Source organism: Vanellus vanellus (assembly GCF_965231255.1).
Source record: "Vanellus vanellus genome assembly, chromosome: 2".
Taxonomy (NCBI): Eukaryota; Metazoa; Chordata; class Aves; order Charadriiformes; family Charadriidae; genus Vanellus; species Vanellus vanellus.
In genome coordinates, this window is record NC_138906.1 from 145,444,200 (window position 1) to 145,457,466 (window position 13,267).

Genomic DNA, 13,267 nt, shown 5'->3' on the forward strand with positions numbered 1-13,267 from the left:
GTCATTCCTTTACTGCTAGTTTAATTGAAGTCATATAACTGAAATTTTAACCTACTTGCAAAAAATTTTGTTAAATGTTTTTCTGAATTTCCTATAGCTGTGATAGTGTAGTTGTTTGCTGTCTAGGAGATATGTTGTGAAACATGATTAAATGACTGTTTTTACTGTATTTTTTTTAATTAAATATGCCTGATATTAACTCAATGTTCTTACATTCTTTCCCCTTCCCCAAAGTCGCACACTTTGTTCTGAAAATCACCTTTTACAAATGTATTAAATCTACTTGCTATGAAATATCTGTGTATGCTGTTACACTGCAACTGCATTTATTCCTTCATTTCAACATTTGGTTGAATGCATATTTGGCAAATACTTAAATCTTCAATTTCCATACTGGGTTGATGTAGCAGAGGGGTGACTGCAGACATACGAAGTTGTTAATCCAGCAGTAAATATAGGCATACAGCCCTCCATACCCATATTGCCTTTTGTCCTGTGGACTGCTGCTTCTCTGCAAGCTTCGCTTTACCCAGGAAAGTCAAGATAAATTGTGTGCTTTGTTTATCTATAAAAAAATCTTAAAAACCTGGTGACAGAGGCTATTGTGATTTTTTATTTTTTTTTTTTTTTTTTTTTAATCTGTAACATGGCTGACATGGTGAAATGCTGAAGTGCTTCCTGGATGAAGTTAGGGGCATCTTGTCCTTACTGTCCATTTTCTTAAGGTACATATTTTCAATATGGGGAGACAAGTGTGGCTGGTGCATTTTTGTGACCCATCAGCTCTGAGGACAGTCTAACAGATTAGGGGGGTTTCTGATGCAAAGAGCAGAGGCAGAAGGCAGAGCAACCACTCAGGAAGGTCAAACCATGGCTGACGCTTATGATACCAGAGAGTGAGGGAGTGGGGCCCCCGCGTTGCCTTTTCTGCTCCACAATTAGATGGCATCTCCAAATACCTTTAAGGAAGGGGGTTTTCCTAAAGAGGAATAAGGTGTGTTTTAGAGGTGGACAGTGTCCTCTTCCTTTTGAGGGACTTGAAGAACATGGCAACAGGATCAGTGCCGGGCAGAGGGTGGAGGAGTGCTCTGCTGAGGGGTCCTCTGCCGTTTTATACGTAAACAGGCAAGCAGCGGCTTTTCTTTTCTTTTTTTTGTAGTCATGACTTGTATTGATGTCACAACCCTGCACTAACCGATTCTTTGTTTAAAACCCCGTGTGCAGAAGAGCGCGTTTGTCAGCACTTTTCAGGTGAGCTCTCCCTGAGCCGTGCTGCTGGGTGGTGAGGTGGCCCCCAGAGAAACCCTCGCTCTGCCAGCGTTGCCGCCTGGCTCGATTGCGGCCCATGGCACCAGGCTCTGAGCTGCACTTCCCTCTTCTCCACCCGTGTCCCCAGTCAAAAGGCTTAATCTGTATTATTTTTAGTTACTAGACTTGCAAATCATTCACAGCTTTCCCCTCCGCTCTTGTATATCCAACTCCTTCCTTGACATTTCCTCTCGGGTATTCCATGGCTTTCTTAAAATAAAGCTGCCTAAAATCTAACATTTCCCACCTCCACTCTTCTGTAAATCTGCCCTTCCTGTTCCGTTGTAAACTCATCAGCCTCCTTAAAAACAGAGAAAAAAATAAAATGCTGCAGTACCTAGCTTGACTCCTACCTCTGCTTTCTTTTCCCACTCTCCAGCCCCTGTCTTGCCAGTTTTCTGTCGTCTTCTTCCTGCGATCCCACATCTTTTCTCCGGGAGACCTCATTCTCTTTACTGCAGACCTTCAAGACTCACAGGTTTACTTGCTTCTCAGTGCTGTCTTGTCCAAGGACCTCATCTGCAGTGCTGCAAACAGAACCCCTGTCAACAGAGAAAAATCAAGCAGATATTGCATTGCATTAGACTATTTTAAGAAGAAAAGCAGTTTTCCAAGCAAAAAGCTGTTTCCCTTGTCTAATTTAACCTTCACTAGCAAATTACGAATATATCATAGTCAGGGTTTAAGTAATACAAGAGGTATTATAACGGTGGGACTCGATGATCTTAAGGGTCTTTTCCAACCTAAACATTTCTATGCTGTAAAGTTGGGGTTCTTTTTTAAGGTGCGCTTTGTCTTTTTGAAGCTTCTAACTTTATTAGCCTTAAGATTTTCTCTGTTAAATTGTGTTTTTTCACTCAAAGTGAAAATATTTCTTATTAAATAAATGTCTAACTAGACAGACTCTTTTATGCACAGATAGTGAGATGAGTTGTCTGAATCATGGAGGATTGTGTTTCTCATAACAGAATGAAAGCAAAATTCCTGTTGTTTTAGAATGGAAACTTCTTGGTCTCCAGGGGAAAAAATCTGGACATCTTCAATTAATTGCATTATTACTGTAGTTTATTGCTTTATGTGTATTATTTGAAATTAGCCAGAGAAACAGGATGCTAAGGGAAAGAGCTTTTTTCTAAACCAGAGCTTGCCTGTGCTGCAGAATACAGATATTGGGTAATCTTTAAAATATTTGGGAATATTGAAATCTTCCTGTCTTCTATTTCGAAAGCTAGCGGAACCCCGTCAGAAAAGCAATATAACTGGGTAGCAAATGTTAGGAATTTATCCATACTCAATTTATTGGGACCTTAGTTTATTGGGACCTCTAGCAGATGCCAAAACTGCAAAGTGCGGGCTCTTACTCTGGAAATACTATGGAAGACTGCAACACCAAAACTGTGTACAGTCTGCTACAAAGAAAGAAAAAGGGCTTAAAAAGTTATTGCGGGATGGTGAAAGTGACCTTATTTGATAGTTCACTTGAGGTCTAGACCAGAATAGGGAATCTTATAACTATAAATATCACTGATATAAAAAATAGTCAGTGTAACGAGAAGGCAATGAGAGCTAAAATACGTAACTTGCCGTGAAGCCCAGCAGTTTAATTAAACCAGGAAATAAAGCATTTGCTGAGATTCTGGAAATTTCAGAAAATTTCCCATTTCCCAATCTGTTAATGAGTGAAACAGTTTCCGCTTTAGCAGATTGAATCTAAAAGAACATGAAAAAAACCCCTTGAATATTTAGCCGGATTAAAAAAAAATTAACAGAGCACTGCTAGTTTGGAGGGGATTTTAATGATGCATAAAAGGACTGCCTGTGTGTTGTATGCAAAACAGAGCAATTAAGAATGACTATTGATACAGCCAATTTGACCCTAAAATATGCACCAGAAATTGCTTTTTTTTTTTTTTTTTTTTTTTTTTCAGAAGGCTGCTAGTAAAGTCAGGAGAGACCTGGGAAATTTCCATGAAAACTGCAACAAAGCAGACAGGGCAGGAGAGAGGCTGGAGAAAGCAGGAGGCATAGCATGGAGACACGGTTTCTTAAGACACTTTTTTCAGACAAACCCATTTGATACTGCAATAAATTTAAAAGGATGAGGACAAGTTAGTAATAAAGGACAGTGTAAGTGCCTCATTAAAAAGAATAGTAGTCGTGTTTAAGTTTGTCGATGCTGTGTGTGTTCCAACTTCAAACCCTAAACCTGGAGCTCATCATATAAGGAATCCTTTAAAACCAGAATGCCATCAGCTGAGTGAGCCATGGGTGACTGGTGTATTAGGTGTCTATCAGGGCCCTCTACAAATTGTTAATGGAATAATTGCTAACATAAATTTGTGGCACAGAGTATTAAGTGAGAGCGTCAATGTTTCCTAGTATGCTTGGGAGAAAATTAATGGTATCCAGCCAAAACGTTCAGCTCCCAAAAGCAGCGGATGGGACATGGACAATAACCTGCTGCTGTTAAAAGCAGAGAGTCGCAGCTTGGTAAGGTCATTGTCTTGCTTGAGGAATTTCAGCTGGTACGAAGCACATCACACAAGCGGAATTTCACTATTGAAACGTAGCTGAAGACAGGGAAGTGTTCCACATTATTGATATTACATCAGAGGCTTAACAGAGATCTTACTAAATACACTGTTTCATTCTTGTTTACAGAAAACTATGCTGATACTTGAAATGGAAGCAGAGTGTACCACTGTGTTTGATGATGAATTCATCCTCTTTAGTAAAATGTGGAATACCTGTTTTATTTTTATTTTATGCTGTGGCAGAGCTTTTAGAATTTCCAGGAATTTTAGGAGAAGTACTTGCATGATAGAAATATCCCAACTAATGTCACACAGTAAATCCCCTCTGTCGAATCACCTGCAAACCTGAAAAAGGTAGGGAGCGCATTCAGAATTTACTGATCATCACCAGCATCATCATGTATTTACTACTTTTTGCATAAACAGCCTTTAAAAATTCCAGAGCACAGGGTAATAATGTAGAAAAATGTGTAGCTTGTGATGTTAAATGCAGCAGTGGACAAGACTTAAGGGTGATATATCTGTATATACCTCTATCAAGTAGCTCCTGAGGCAAATACATCAGTGGCTTACACAGCATTAGAGAGTAAGGGATCCGGTAGTGCAATTTCTTCTGCTTTGATGCTCAGTTCAGGGCTTTGCTGAGCATTTATGCAGAGTCTTGAGAGGGTAAAGCTGGCAAAGCTCTAAGAAACCTCATGGTCTTCACGGAGCACATGGTGAGTGGCTACTGTAATTTGCCTTTGTATTGGACACAGATGAGCTTCAGCCCTACCTTTGCACTGCTGAGGAGCTTCTCTCTTCAGCTAATGCAACTTCTTACAAACGTTCTTAAAAACCAGGAGGGGTGAGAAATAAATGCATCTTTCAGACTGAAGAAATAGAAATATACTTTAGAAATTAAACCCAAGAAGATAGTATTTTACCACAGCATACGCTATAAATGCAAGTTAAAATACTTTACCTGTTAATCTACTCACATCCATTTGCAGTTTGCTTATATGCCTCACGTAGGCTGAGCAGCCATTTGATTTGCTTGTGGGTGATCCCAGTGCCTTGGCTTGCAGGGGAAAAAATCCTTTTTCACAGAGGTGGAATGCTTTTTATATTTTCAAGAGCTGATCAGTCTTACAACAACATGATGACTTCTCTTGAAGAGGTCTGATTAGCCATCATATGCTGTCTTCTTAGAAAATACTTTATCTTTGTACTTAATCCTTCTCATCAGGAAGGATTTATGTTTATAAAGTGGGAAAATATTTACTGAAGGAAATTTAGTATTTACACTACTGATCTCTGTTTTGATTTTTTAAAAAAAGACACAAACCAAGATCTCCCTCCTGGCTTATGTGCTATCTTGAGGGTGAAGCAGGTTTATTTTTTTTGCATTACGTGTAACAGATGAGTATAATTTGTCTGTGCTTGTACTAAACCATACATTTCAGTTTCACCATGTGGGAATGTCTCAATTCTATCGAGTGTGAGCAAGATATGCAGCACATAAAATTCAGGTCTTGTATGGCATCCTGGTAAGTAGCTTATCACAGGGATGTCATCCACATCTGTAAGAATATGTGTGGATTTAATAAACACTATCACATCTAGAAAATATCCATTTTAGATTTAAAATTAATGTGAAATACATATATATACATATATGTGTGTGTGTAACACGTCCACGTTATTTGTTGACAATTATCTTTTACATAAGTCATGAAAGAAAAGCTTTTGGCAAAATACTTCATTGTAGTTGAGGTTGAAGTCAAACTTAGTTAATAAAGCTTAGTTACAAATAATTTTTTTCTCAAGCATTTGGTCTTTTGGCTAATCTAGGCTTGCTGCTGACATCTGCAAGCGTGAGCACTCTATGATGATTTAAAAGAAACAGAAAATAAGAGTCAGTAGGAGCAGCATCTTAGTATGGCCGAAGTGTTTGCGGTACCCAAGGACAATGAAAGGGCTAGCAGCCCCTCCAGCACAGGGGGAGTGCAATACAGCAGGTGTGCTGGTGTACTTACTACACAGGTTTTCTTAGGTACAGATCAACCCTGTTGATGTTTTTACTTCATCCTTTAACTGAGAAGCCTAGGTTCCCTACAGTATTTGTTATGCTTGGGATAAAGCGTAAGAATGTAGAGGTTGATCAGTAAAACGCACCTTTGTGGTAAACTATGACTATGTTTCCCAGTTAAGGGTAAGCTAGAGGGAAAAAAATAGCTACTTCATTTTTCTAAAACGTTGGAGATTTGCAAAGTAATCTGTAGCTGGAGGAGGCTCTGTAGTTGTTTTGGTTTTGGATTTAGTTGTGTGAGCTTAGAAAGAACAATTTATTTGAGTACCACCTATCACCTTTTCAATGTTGTCCTCCTGTAAACCCCGTGCTGTTCTCTTTATTGGGATGTAGCAGTAGGACGGTAATGGGGATTTTGGCGATTTTGAGTCGGGGCTGAGCTCTGCAACTTTTCTTTGAGTACATAATCTCAGATCCCGGTGACCTGGGAGGACACGGTAGGATCTCTGCACTGATCCACCAATGAATGCCATTATAACCTGCTGCATTTGCCAAAATGATCTATTTAAATGGTCTGGGTAGCTTTACAGTTTGTTTTTCTTCTGATATTCACTTTTTTTTTAGACTATGTAATATGTCATTTATATAGATAAAAAGGAAAGAGGCACTATTTTATTTGTGAAAGTTTTCCTTCATTTTAAAATTCGCTACCTCCCCCTCTACACAGTGCACCCATCACAGAACATAGTTTTCTAGTCCAAGTGCTATTTTATCATGCTTTTCAGTACAGATTTCATCTGCAAGGCTTCTGATTTTGTGGAGATGATACCTTGCTTAGGAACGAGTAGTTTTTAAGAAGCAAGCCAAAATAGTTGAACTTCAAAAAAAAAAAAATTTGTAACTTAACTTCATATTTTTTAATAAAAACGTGCATTGAGAATATTCTTAGCAATTTTACTTGTGAATATTGGATTTGTTTGATGTTCTTTGGTCGGAATAGCTGTGCTTTTTAATAACGGGTAGATGAATACTTATCACTTTCAGATTAAGATAATGAGGAAATTAAATTTTCCTCTGTAGACTTTGTTTTGTATTTAAAATGACTGCCTCCATAGCTTATATATATTTTTTTTTTTTTAACTTGCCCATTTAATTTCAGTAGAACACACAAGTGACTCTGCTGACAGAAATCTGTGAGATTGGAAGAGCCGATACACCACCTCTGGGACTGGAAAGACCGAAGCTCAGCAGGGCTTTTTTTCTTTCCCCGGCTTTAATGGACAGATGCAATGATGGGCTGGGAGGGGGCCATAAGAATCTCAAAATTCTGCCCCACAAGAGAGCTGAGACCTTCTCAAGCTCCTGCAGAGCAGTAGAGCTCAGCGGGGGTTACGACAACCCATTGGAGCTGAACGTGATGACCCTGATCGCTGACCCGAGTCCCCCTTAGGGCATCGGTGGCAGACTAAAGCATCTTGGCTTTCCCCTGGGGGGAGGCAGGAGATGCTGCTCCCCTGTCTCAAGCATCTCCTACCAAAGCTGCTTTCACAGCCTTGGGGTGGTGGGCTGGAGACTGGGCTCCAGTGCTTTGTATTTTGTGATATGACAAACACCCCCCTGTTTCCCACTTAAACGGCAGTGCCGTTGGAACCGTGCTACAGTTCCGGCTGCTCTATGCGTTACACCCCGCGCCTTCTCTTCTTTAGAGCCACCTCATCTAACCAAGCCGCTGACACATTTGTGGTTATTTGGGGTCTGAAATCTTTCTAACTTCAGCCTGATAGCTATTTTATTATCTTAATTTTACCTTATTGGCCATCTGGCTGGTTTGAAAAGCAAAGGAGGCTAATCCTGTACTGCCATGATTTAGAAGGGCAGAGAGTCCGTTGGGATGTGTGCAGGGGGGTTGTCTTTGAAATAATGAGGTTTGATGGCCTTTCTGTTTACAGTCAGCAGATCAACATTTCGAAAATACACCTTTAAACCACTTGTTTGCACCTCCTTCATTATGAAATATTGGAAAATCCAAGGTGTTTTCTTCAGATTTTGTGTATTCCTTGTATACTCTGCCTTCAGTTAGGAGGATTGCTAGCGTGTAGTTTTGAGAAAGAAACCCTCAGTTGATTTTCATTGTGTTGAGAGAAGAAGAATAATGAAGGTCAGGTCTATTTGTAAACATCCATTTCAGCTAGGAAATGAAATAAGTTTTGACAGTGACACTGATATTATTTCTCCTCAGCACAGAAGAGCGTGTGGTAATTTATGCTTTATCGCTTGTGATAGTCTCCTCACTGTTTTTTCTCTTCTTTCTTTTTTTTAATAGTTTTGGGGGCTTTATTTTTGCTCGAACATAATTAGCAGTACACTGCACGGAAAGCACTATTCTTGATCTGGTCGCTCTTCTGTGCTCTCAGGTTTGATGTTTCAAATGTATTAGTTTATGAATAGAATCAATCAAATAAATAAAAGGCAACAACTTCTATCTGTTCGGTTCTGCCGCAGCAGAGATGGTTTCAAAATTTATCTGGGAACTTATCTTTCTTACTGAGCTACCATAGCAAAATAGAAAATAGCCTTGTGTTTGCCTTGTTTTAAAAAGCCGTGCGTACATTCAGCAGCCGATTGTGTTTCAGATTCCAAAGTACAGATTGTTGCTTTTCATTTCTCTGATAAAAAGCAAAATAATATTGCAGAGTTCTTGAAATGAGTAAACATTTCTCATAAAAATCCAGCAGCTCATTTTCAATTAATTGTAATAAATTAACCATAACAAAGCAGTGGTAATTCTCACAAAAATTTGATTTGGATCTGCTGAAAGCAGACGCGCATTACTTACCGGAGACTACCACAATGAAAGCAGTATATGTCTCAAAAATCTGTCAAGGTAGTTATTTCATGGTATGGTTTGCAGACACCTACAGTATGTCCCCAAAATGTCCTTCTCGTGCACCACAGCAGCCCACTCCTTCCTCGCGTGGGCTCTCTCCATGCACCCCAGTCCTTCCCCACAAACAAGCAAAAAATACTCTTGACAACGAAACCCACACTTGAAATAGGTTGCGTTTGGTGAATGTAGAGATGACTGAACGGAAACCCAGGCTTTTCATCCTTTTGGAGGGTGGAGACCAATGCAAAAAATGCCCAAATATATGGATATTTAGTACTAAATACCATATTTTAAATTGTGTTTTAGGACTTCGCCCCAAAAGAACTCTGCGCTTGGTGCTGTGGACGGCAGAAGAGCAAGGAGGAATAGGTGCTGAGCAATACTATCAGCTGCACAAGGTAAACGATGTCCTCAGATCATTTGCTTGACAGCACTTTTCTTCCCGGTCTTGTGACTTGCGTATTATTTTTGTCAAAATGTTCAGCTTAATATCTAACCGAAAATAGTGATTCCAGTTCTGCCTGAAATTATGTTTTCTGGTTTTAATCATAAATGTAAACTTCATGTTACATTTAACAGAAAGTGATGCGACCACACATATACATGTTCCACTTGACCCAAGATGTTTTGTCACAAAACTGTTCTGAGATAGATATTTCGTTATGATATCTGCCATAGCTTTCAAACATAGCTAACTTACAGAGAATGAATGATGAATGGTCCGCATATGTTGGCAATATAAATAAATTTTGTTTACCTTACATATTTCTGCTTCATTGCATTTTCCCATAATATTTTACAAAGTAAAACATAAAATAATACAAAGAAAAATCTTTGCTATCTTATCTTAATAGTATGTAATCTAAAGTACTCTTTGCCAATTATTAGTTTTATGGGATCTGGAGCATTTTAAATGGTTGATTTCTGATGATGCAAGGAACACACAAACTCTGACTGGTTATCAGGATAAAAATATTGTGTATTGTCACATCTGTCTCTCCTGCCAAGAACTGCCTTTTCGAAGAACATCATGACATAAAGGGCAGTTGCACAAAACTATTTTGGAGATAAGCCTTTGGAATATGTGTGGGTTTTTTTCTTTTTTTCACAAAAAACCTATGCTGTACCTGTATAACTAAGCTAAACTAGTTACCTTTTATGCATTTCCCTAATTTAGTATTACTGCTCTCAGCAATGGTTAATACGTCCATGGTAGAGACAAGATGAATGCAAACGTGTTTAGGAAGTCACCTCCTGTACAAGAGTATGAAAGCAGACTTACAATCGATTCCCGAGAGTATGTTTTTAATGGTTAGCAACCTATCAGAACAAATAAATGGAAAGTTCACATTGAATCAAATTCATTGTCATGAACCAAACTAAATCAATTTGCATCTGCAATAGAGTTGTCAGAGATAACTTTACCGTGATTAGCCTTTTCTGGCTAATTGATGAACAGTCAATTATTTCCCACTAACTTGTTTAACATTTACTGAGAAGTGTATTTAACTACCCGTATATAATGTAGTTCCTCCTTATATAATTTGGGGAATTACAGGGATAGCTCAGCTCTGTCATTTGGAAGAGGTACCTAAGAGCTTGCTTTCTCAGCTTCAGGGAGGTGACAGGTTGCAATTTAGTATGTATTAAGGACTCTGGATTTACCACTGGTACTCTGGTGTTCAGCAGCATTAAACTAGAATGAAGTGTTCTGGAATACGTAGCACAGGAAAGAGACACTTCTCATGTACAGAAGCGCATTTTGGAGGAGCTGGAGGGATGCTCTGTGCCTAGTGCACACCGCTCATGAGAAATGTATCATCACCTCTGTACATTTCTATGTTGGAAAATAAGCTCCATCCCATGGTGGTGGTGTCAGCAACACACGAAATTGTCTCACGCACATCTCATCTTTTGCCAGAATGTCTGCATTTCACTGTTGTCTCTAGGATTTCTATTCAGAAGTAATATCACAAAGCAGGCTTAAGGATCAAAGAGGGAAATATAAAGCAGGCTGGGTAGTGTTTGAAAGATCTTTGGTTACTTTGCTTTTAAAAAATTTGAGACAAAGTTGTGTCTGAATTTTTGCTCTGCTGATGCGATTCCATCTGGATGTTGTGCTCTGCGAAGAAAGCCCAGTCTAACAAGAATTTGTAATTTACATGGAGAATTTAAGCAGAAATTACATCCGTCTGTTGTTTGTTGTTCTTGTTTCCCCCCTACCATGCGATCTGGCATAATTACAAATTGATACGACTATAGGACATCGCATTAGTCATAATAACAAAATAAAGCAGATTAATACCGTACATTATATTTAGCATGAAAAATAACTTAACCTTTTCATGATTTACTTGCGCAAATTTCTGGCAATTAGGATAGTACGGCACAAACATTGCTTGCTGATGGTAATGAGTACAAGTTAACTAAGAGTGGTATTTAAGGATGCCTTGTGAAATGAAAGATGGCCTGTATGACTCATCTGCATAGCTGGGCTTATTATGACTTTAGTTCGCTACAAACAAGTAGAAATATGAATGCAGTAATTCAGCACAGACAGACATGGATTTACTTGACATTGTGAATTACCTCCTCATGTCAGTGGAAATGTGGCAAGGGAGAAGAAATGAAGACAATATAGTACTGGACAAGTACAAATACTTTTACTTTTGTAGCTTATTTATTATTTCTTTCAATTTAATTTCAGGTCTTTCTTCCTCATCCGTCATTGTAGGTTGCCACTGCTAGAGAGTGGATAAGTTACTGCAGAAATACCTGAGATAGCAGTAGCATAGTGGTTTTACTATGGTGCCACTAATTAAGTCATATCCCTGCATAATAGCAGTATTTGCATCACTCAAGTATTTCTGTAGATCCCGGTGTTACTGTTTCCGATTACTAATACTAGTGATCGGGTATATTGGCTGTTCAGAGCTTTGTGAGAATGTAAGAGCTGCCGTACTGGGCTGACCAAAAGCTCAGTCGAGCGCTGTCTCCTGTTTCTGATAGCGTCCAGTAAATAGATGCTTAAGAAAAGCATATTTGCCCACCTGCTGTCAGAATAAGCCCAGACACATAGATTACTCATGCAACCATGCTTTCATTTTAACACATATTTTTCTGGAGAGCATCTCATGGTCCTCGTCCGTTGTTTCCTTTGTACGATTTCTCTAAGACATTTCCAGGAGTTGAAAGCCAAGTATCATGCGGCAGTTTCGGTGCCTCCATTGGTGCAGGGGTACCTGCCGCCCACCGGTACATCGCAGAGTACCGGCTGAGTTTTGATCACAGGGTAGAAGCCTCCCAGGGGAATCACCAGCATCTTTGCTGTCAAAGGAGATACCTGCTGTAGTGCTCACTGCTTTTAACTGTTAGCCCATACTTAGATTTAACCCCAGACTGGAAAAAAAAGCCTGATGATCCTTTGCAGTGAAGACTCTTCATGAAGGGTAATGAAATTATAGGATCTGAGTGTAAACCAGGCTCCAGGTCTTGGGGTTTGACACTACATCGGAAGTCTTTGCCCAGTGCTCAGTGTTGTGTGACCCAGTTGCTGAGTAGGGCTCTTACGTACAGACAATACAGCAAATAACTTCAAAACTGTGCAACATTGCAACTGCTTCTTTCCTTTCCAAGTTGAATATAAAAAGCAGAAGGAACATAGTTTAGTAATTCTGGAGGACCTCGTGTTGCAGCTATTCAGAGCAGATTCCCCTACCACCTTCAACAACGGTACCTGAGTGCCCTCCAGTAGGGTTTTTAAGTTTTTTGTATGTTTACTCTTATGCTATGGGAGAAAAATGTGTATGTAATGAAGCGTCTGTCTTCCTTTCATTGCTTTGGACTGGTTTCTGCGAAAGATCTGTGTACCGTGAAGACAAGGTTGCAGTTATTTACCCAGCTGAATTAAGGGACTATGAATGGCTGATAATATTTGTTTTGGAATAGAAGTATTGCATACAATCTCCTGGGAAAGCAAATACATTTTGTAATTAGAAGGCTAAGAGATCCCAGGCCACACTGAGATTTACTTTAATAACTCTGTTGTGATCATTGAAGGCATTAATGTGTTATGAATTTAATTCAAACTGCATTAGAGAAGCATTCTTAAAATATTTCTGGATGCTTTTATTCATATCTTAATGACGTTTACAGTACTTACCTAAATTTCTGGTGCAAATACCATACAATGTTTTAACTATTTAGGAAAGGTTTGGCTTTATGAAAAGTATTGATCACCAGTGTTTACTATGTTTTCCTTTTTGTGTTTATTACCAAGAAGATTTGATATTTTGCCCAAACTGGGTCTGCATGAAAACAGGACTTCCTGAAAGGCTGGTATCTTCTTGGTGATAATTTAAGTACTCTTTGTTGGTGCTCTCAGGAGGTTTCTACTGTGATTTGCTAATGAGTTACTTTGCCTAAGAAGCAAATATCCAAAAGAATTCTTGTCCCTTTCAGGTAAAACGATTCTTCCCCAGAAAAACTGACTCCTCAAAACCAGAGTTTTCAGAAAACTCATGTATT

General features: G+C 39.0%; 1 protein-coding gene across 1 annotated transcript in view; it reads left to right on the plus strand.

The window, feature by feature from the left end:
• CPQ (carboxypeptidase Q) overlaps window positions 1-13,267 on the plus strand; it is a 167,282-nt gene that overhangs the window by 115,332 nt on the left and 38,683 nt on the right. Inside the window, exon 7 of the mRNA XM_082479462.1 lies at window positions 9,047-9,138. Within this exon, the coding sequence (XP_082335588.1) occupies window positions 9,047-9,138 (92 nt within the window). The remainder of the gene's footprint in view (window positions 1-9,046; window positions 9,139-13,267) is intronic.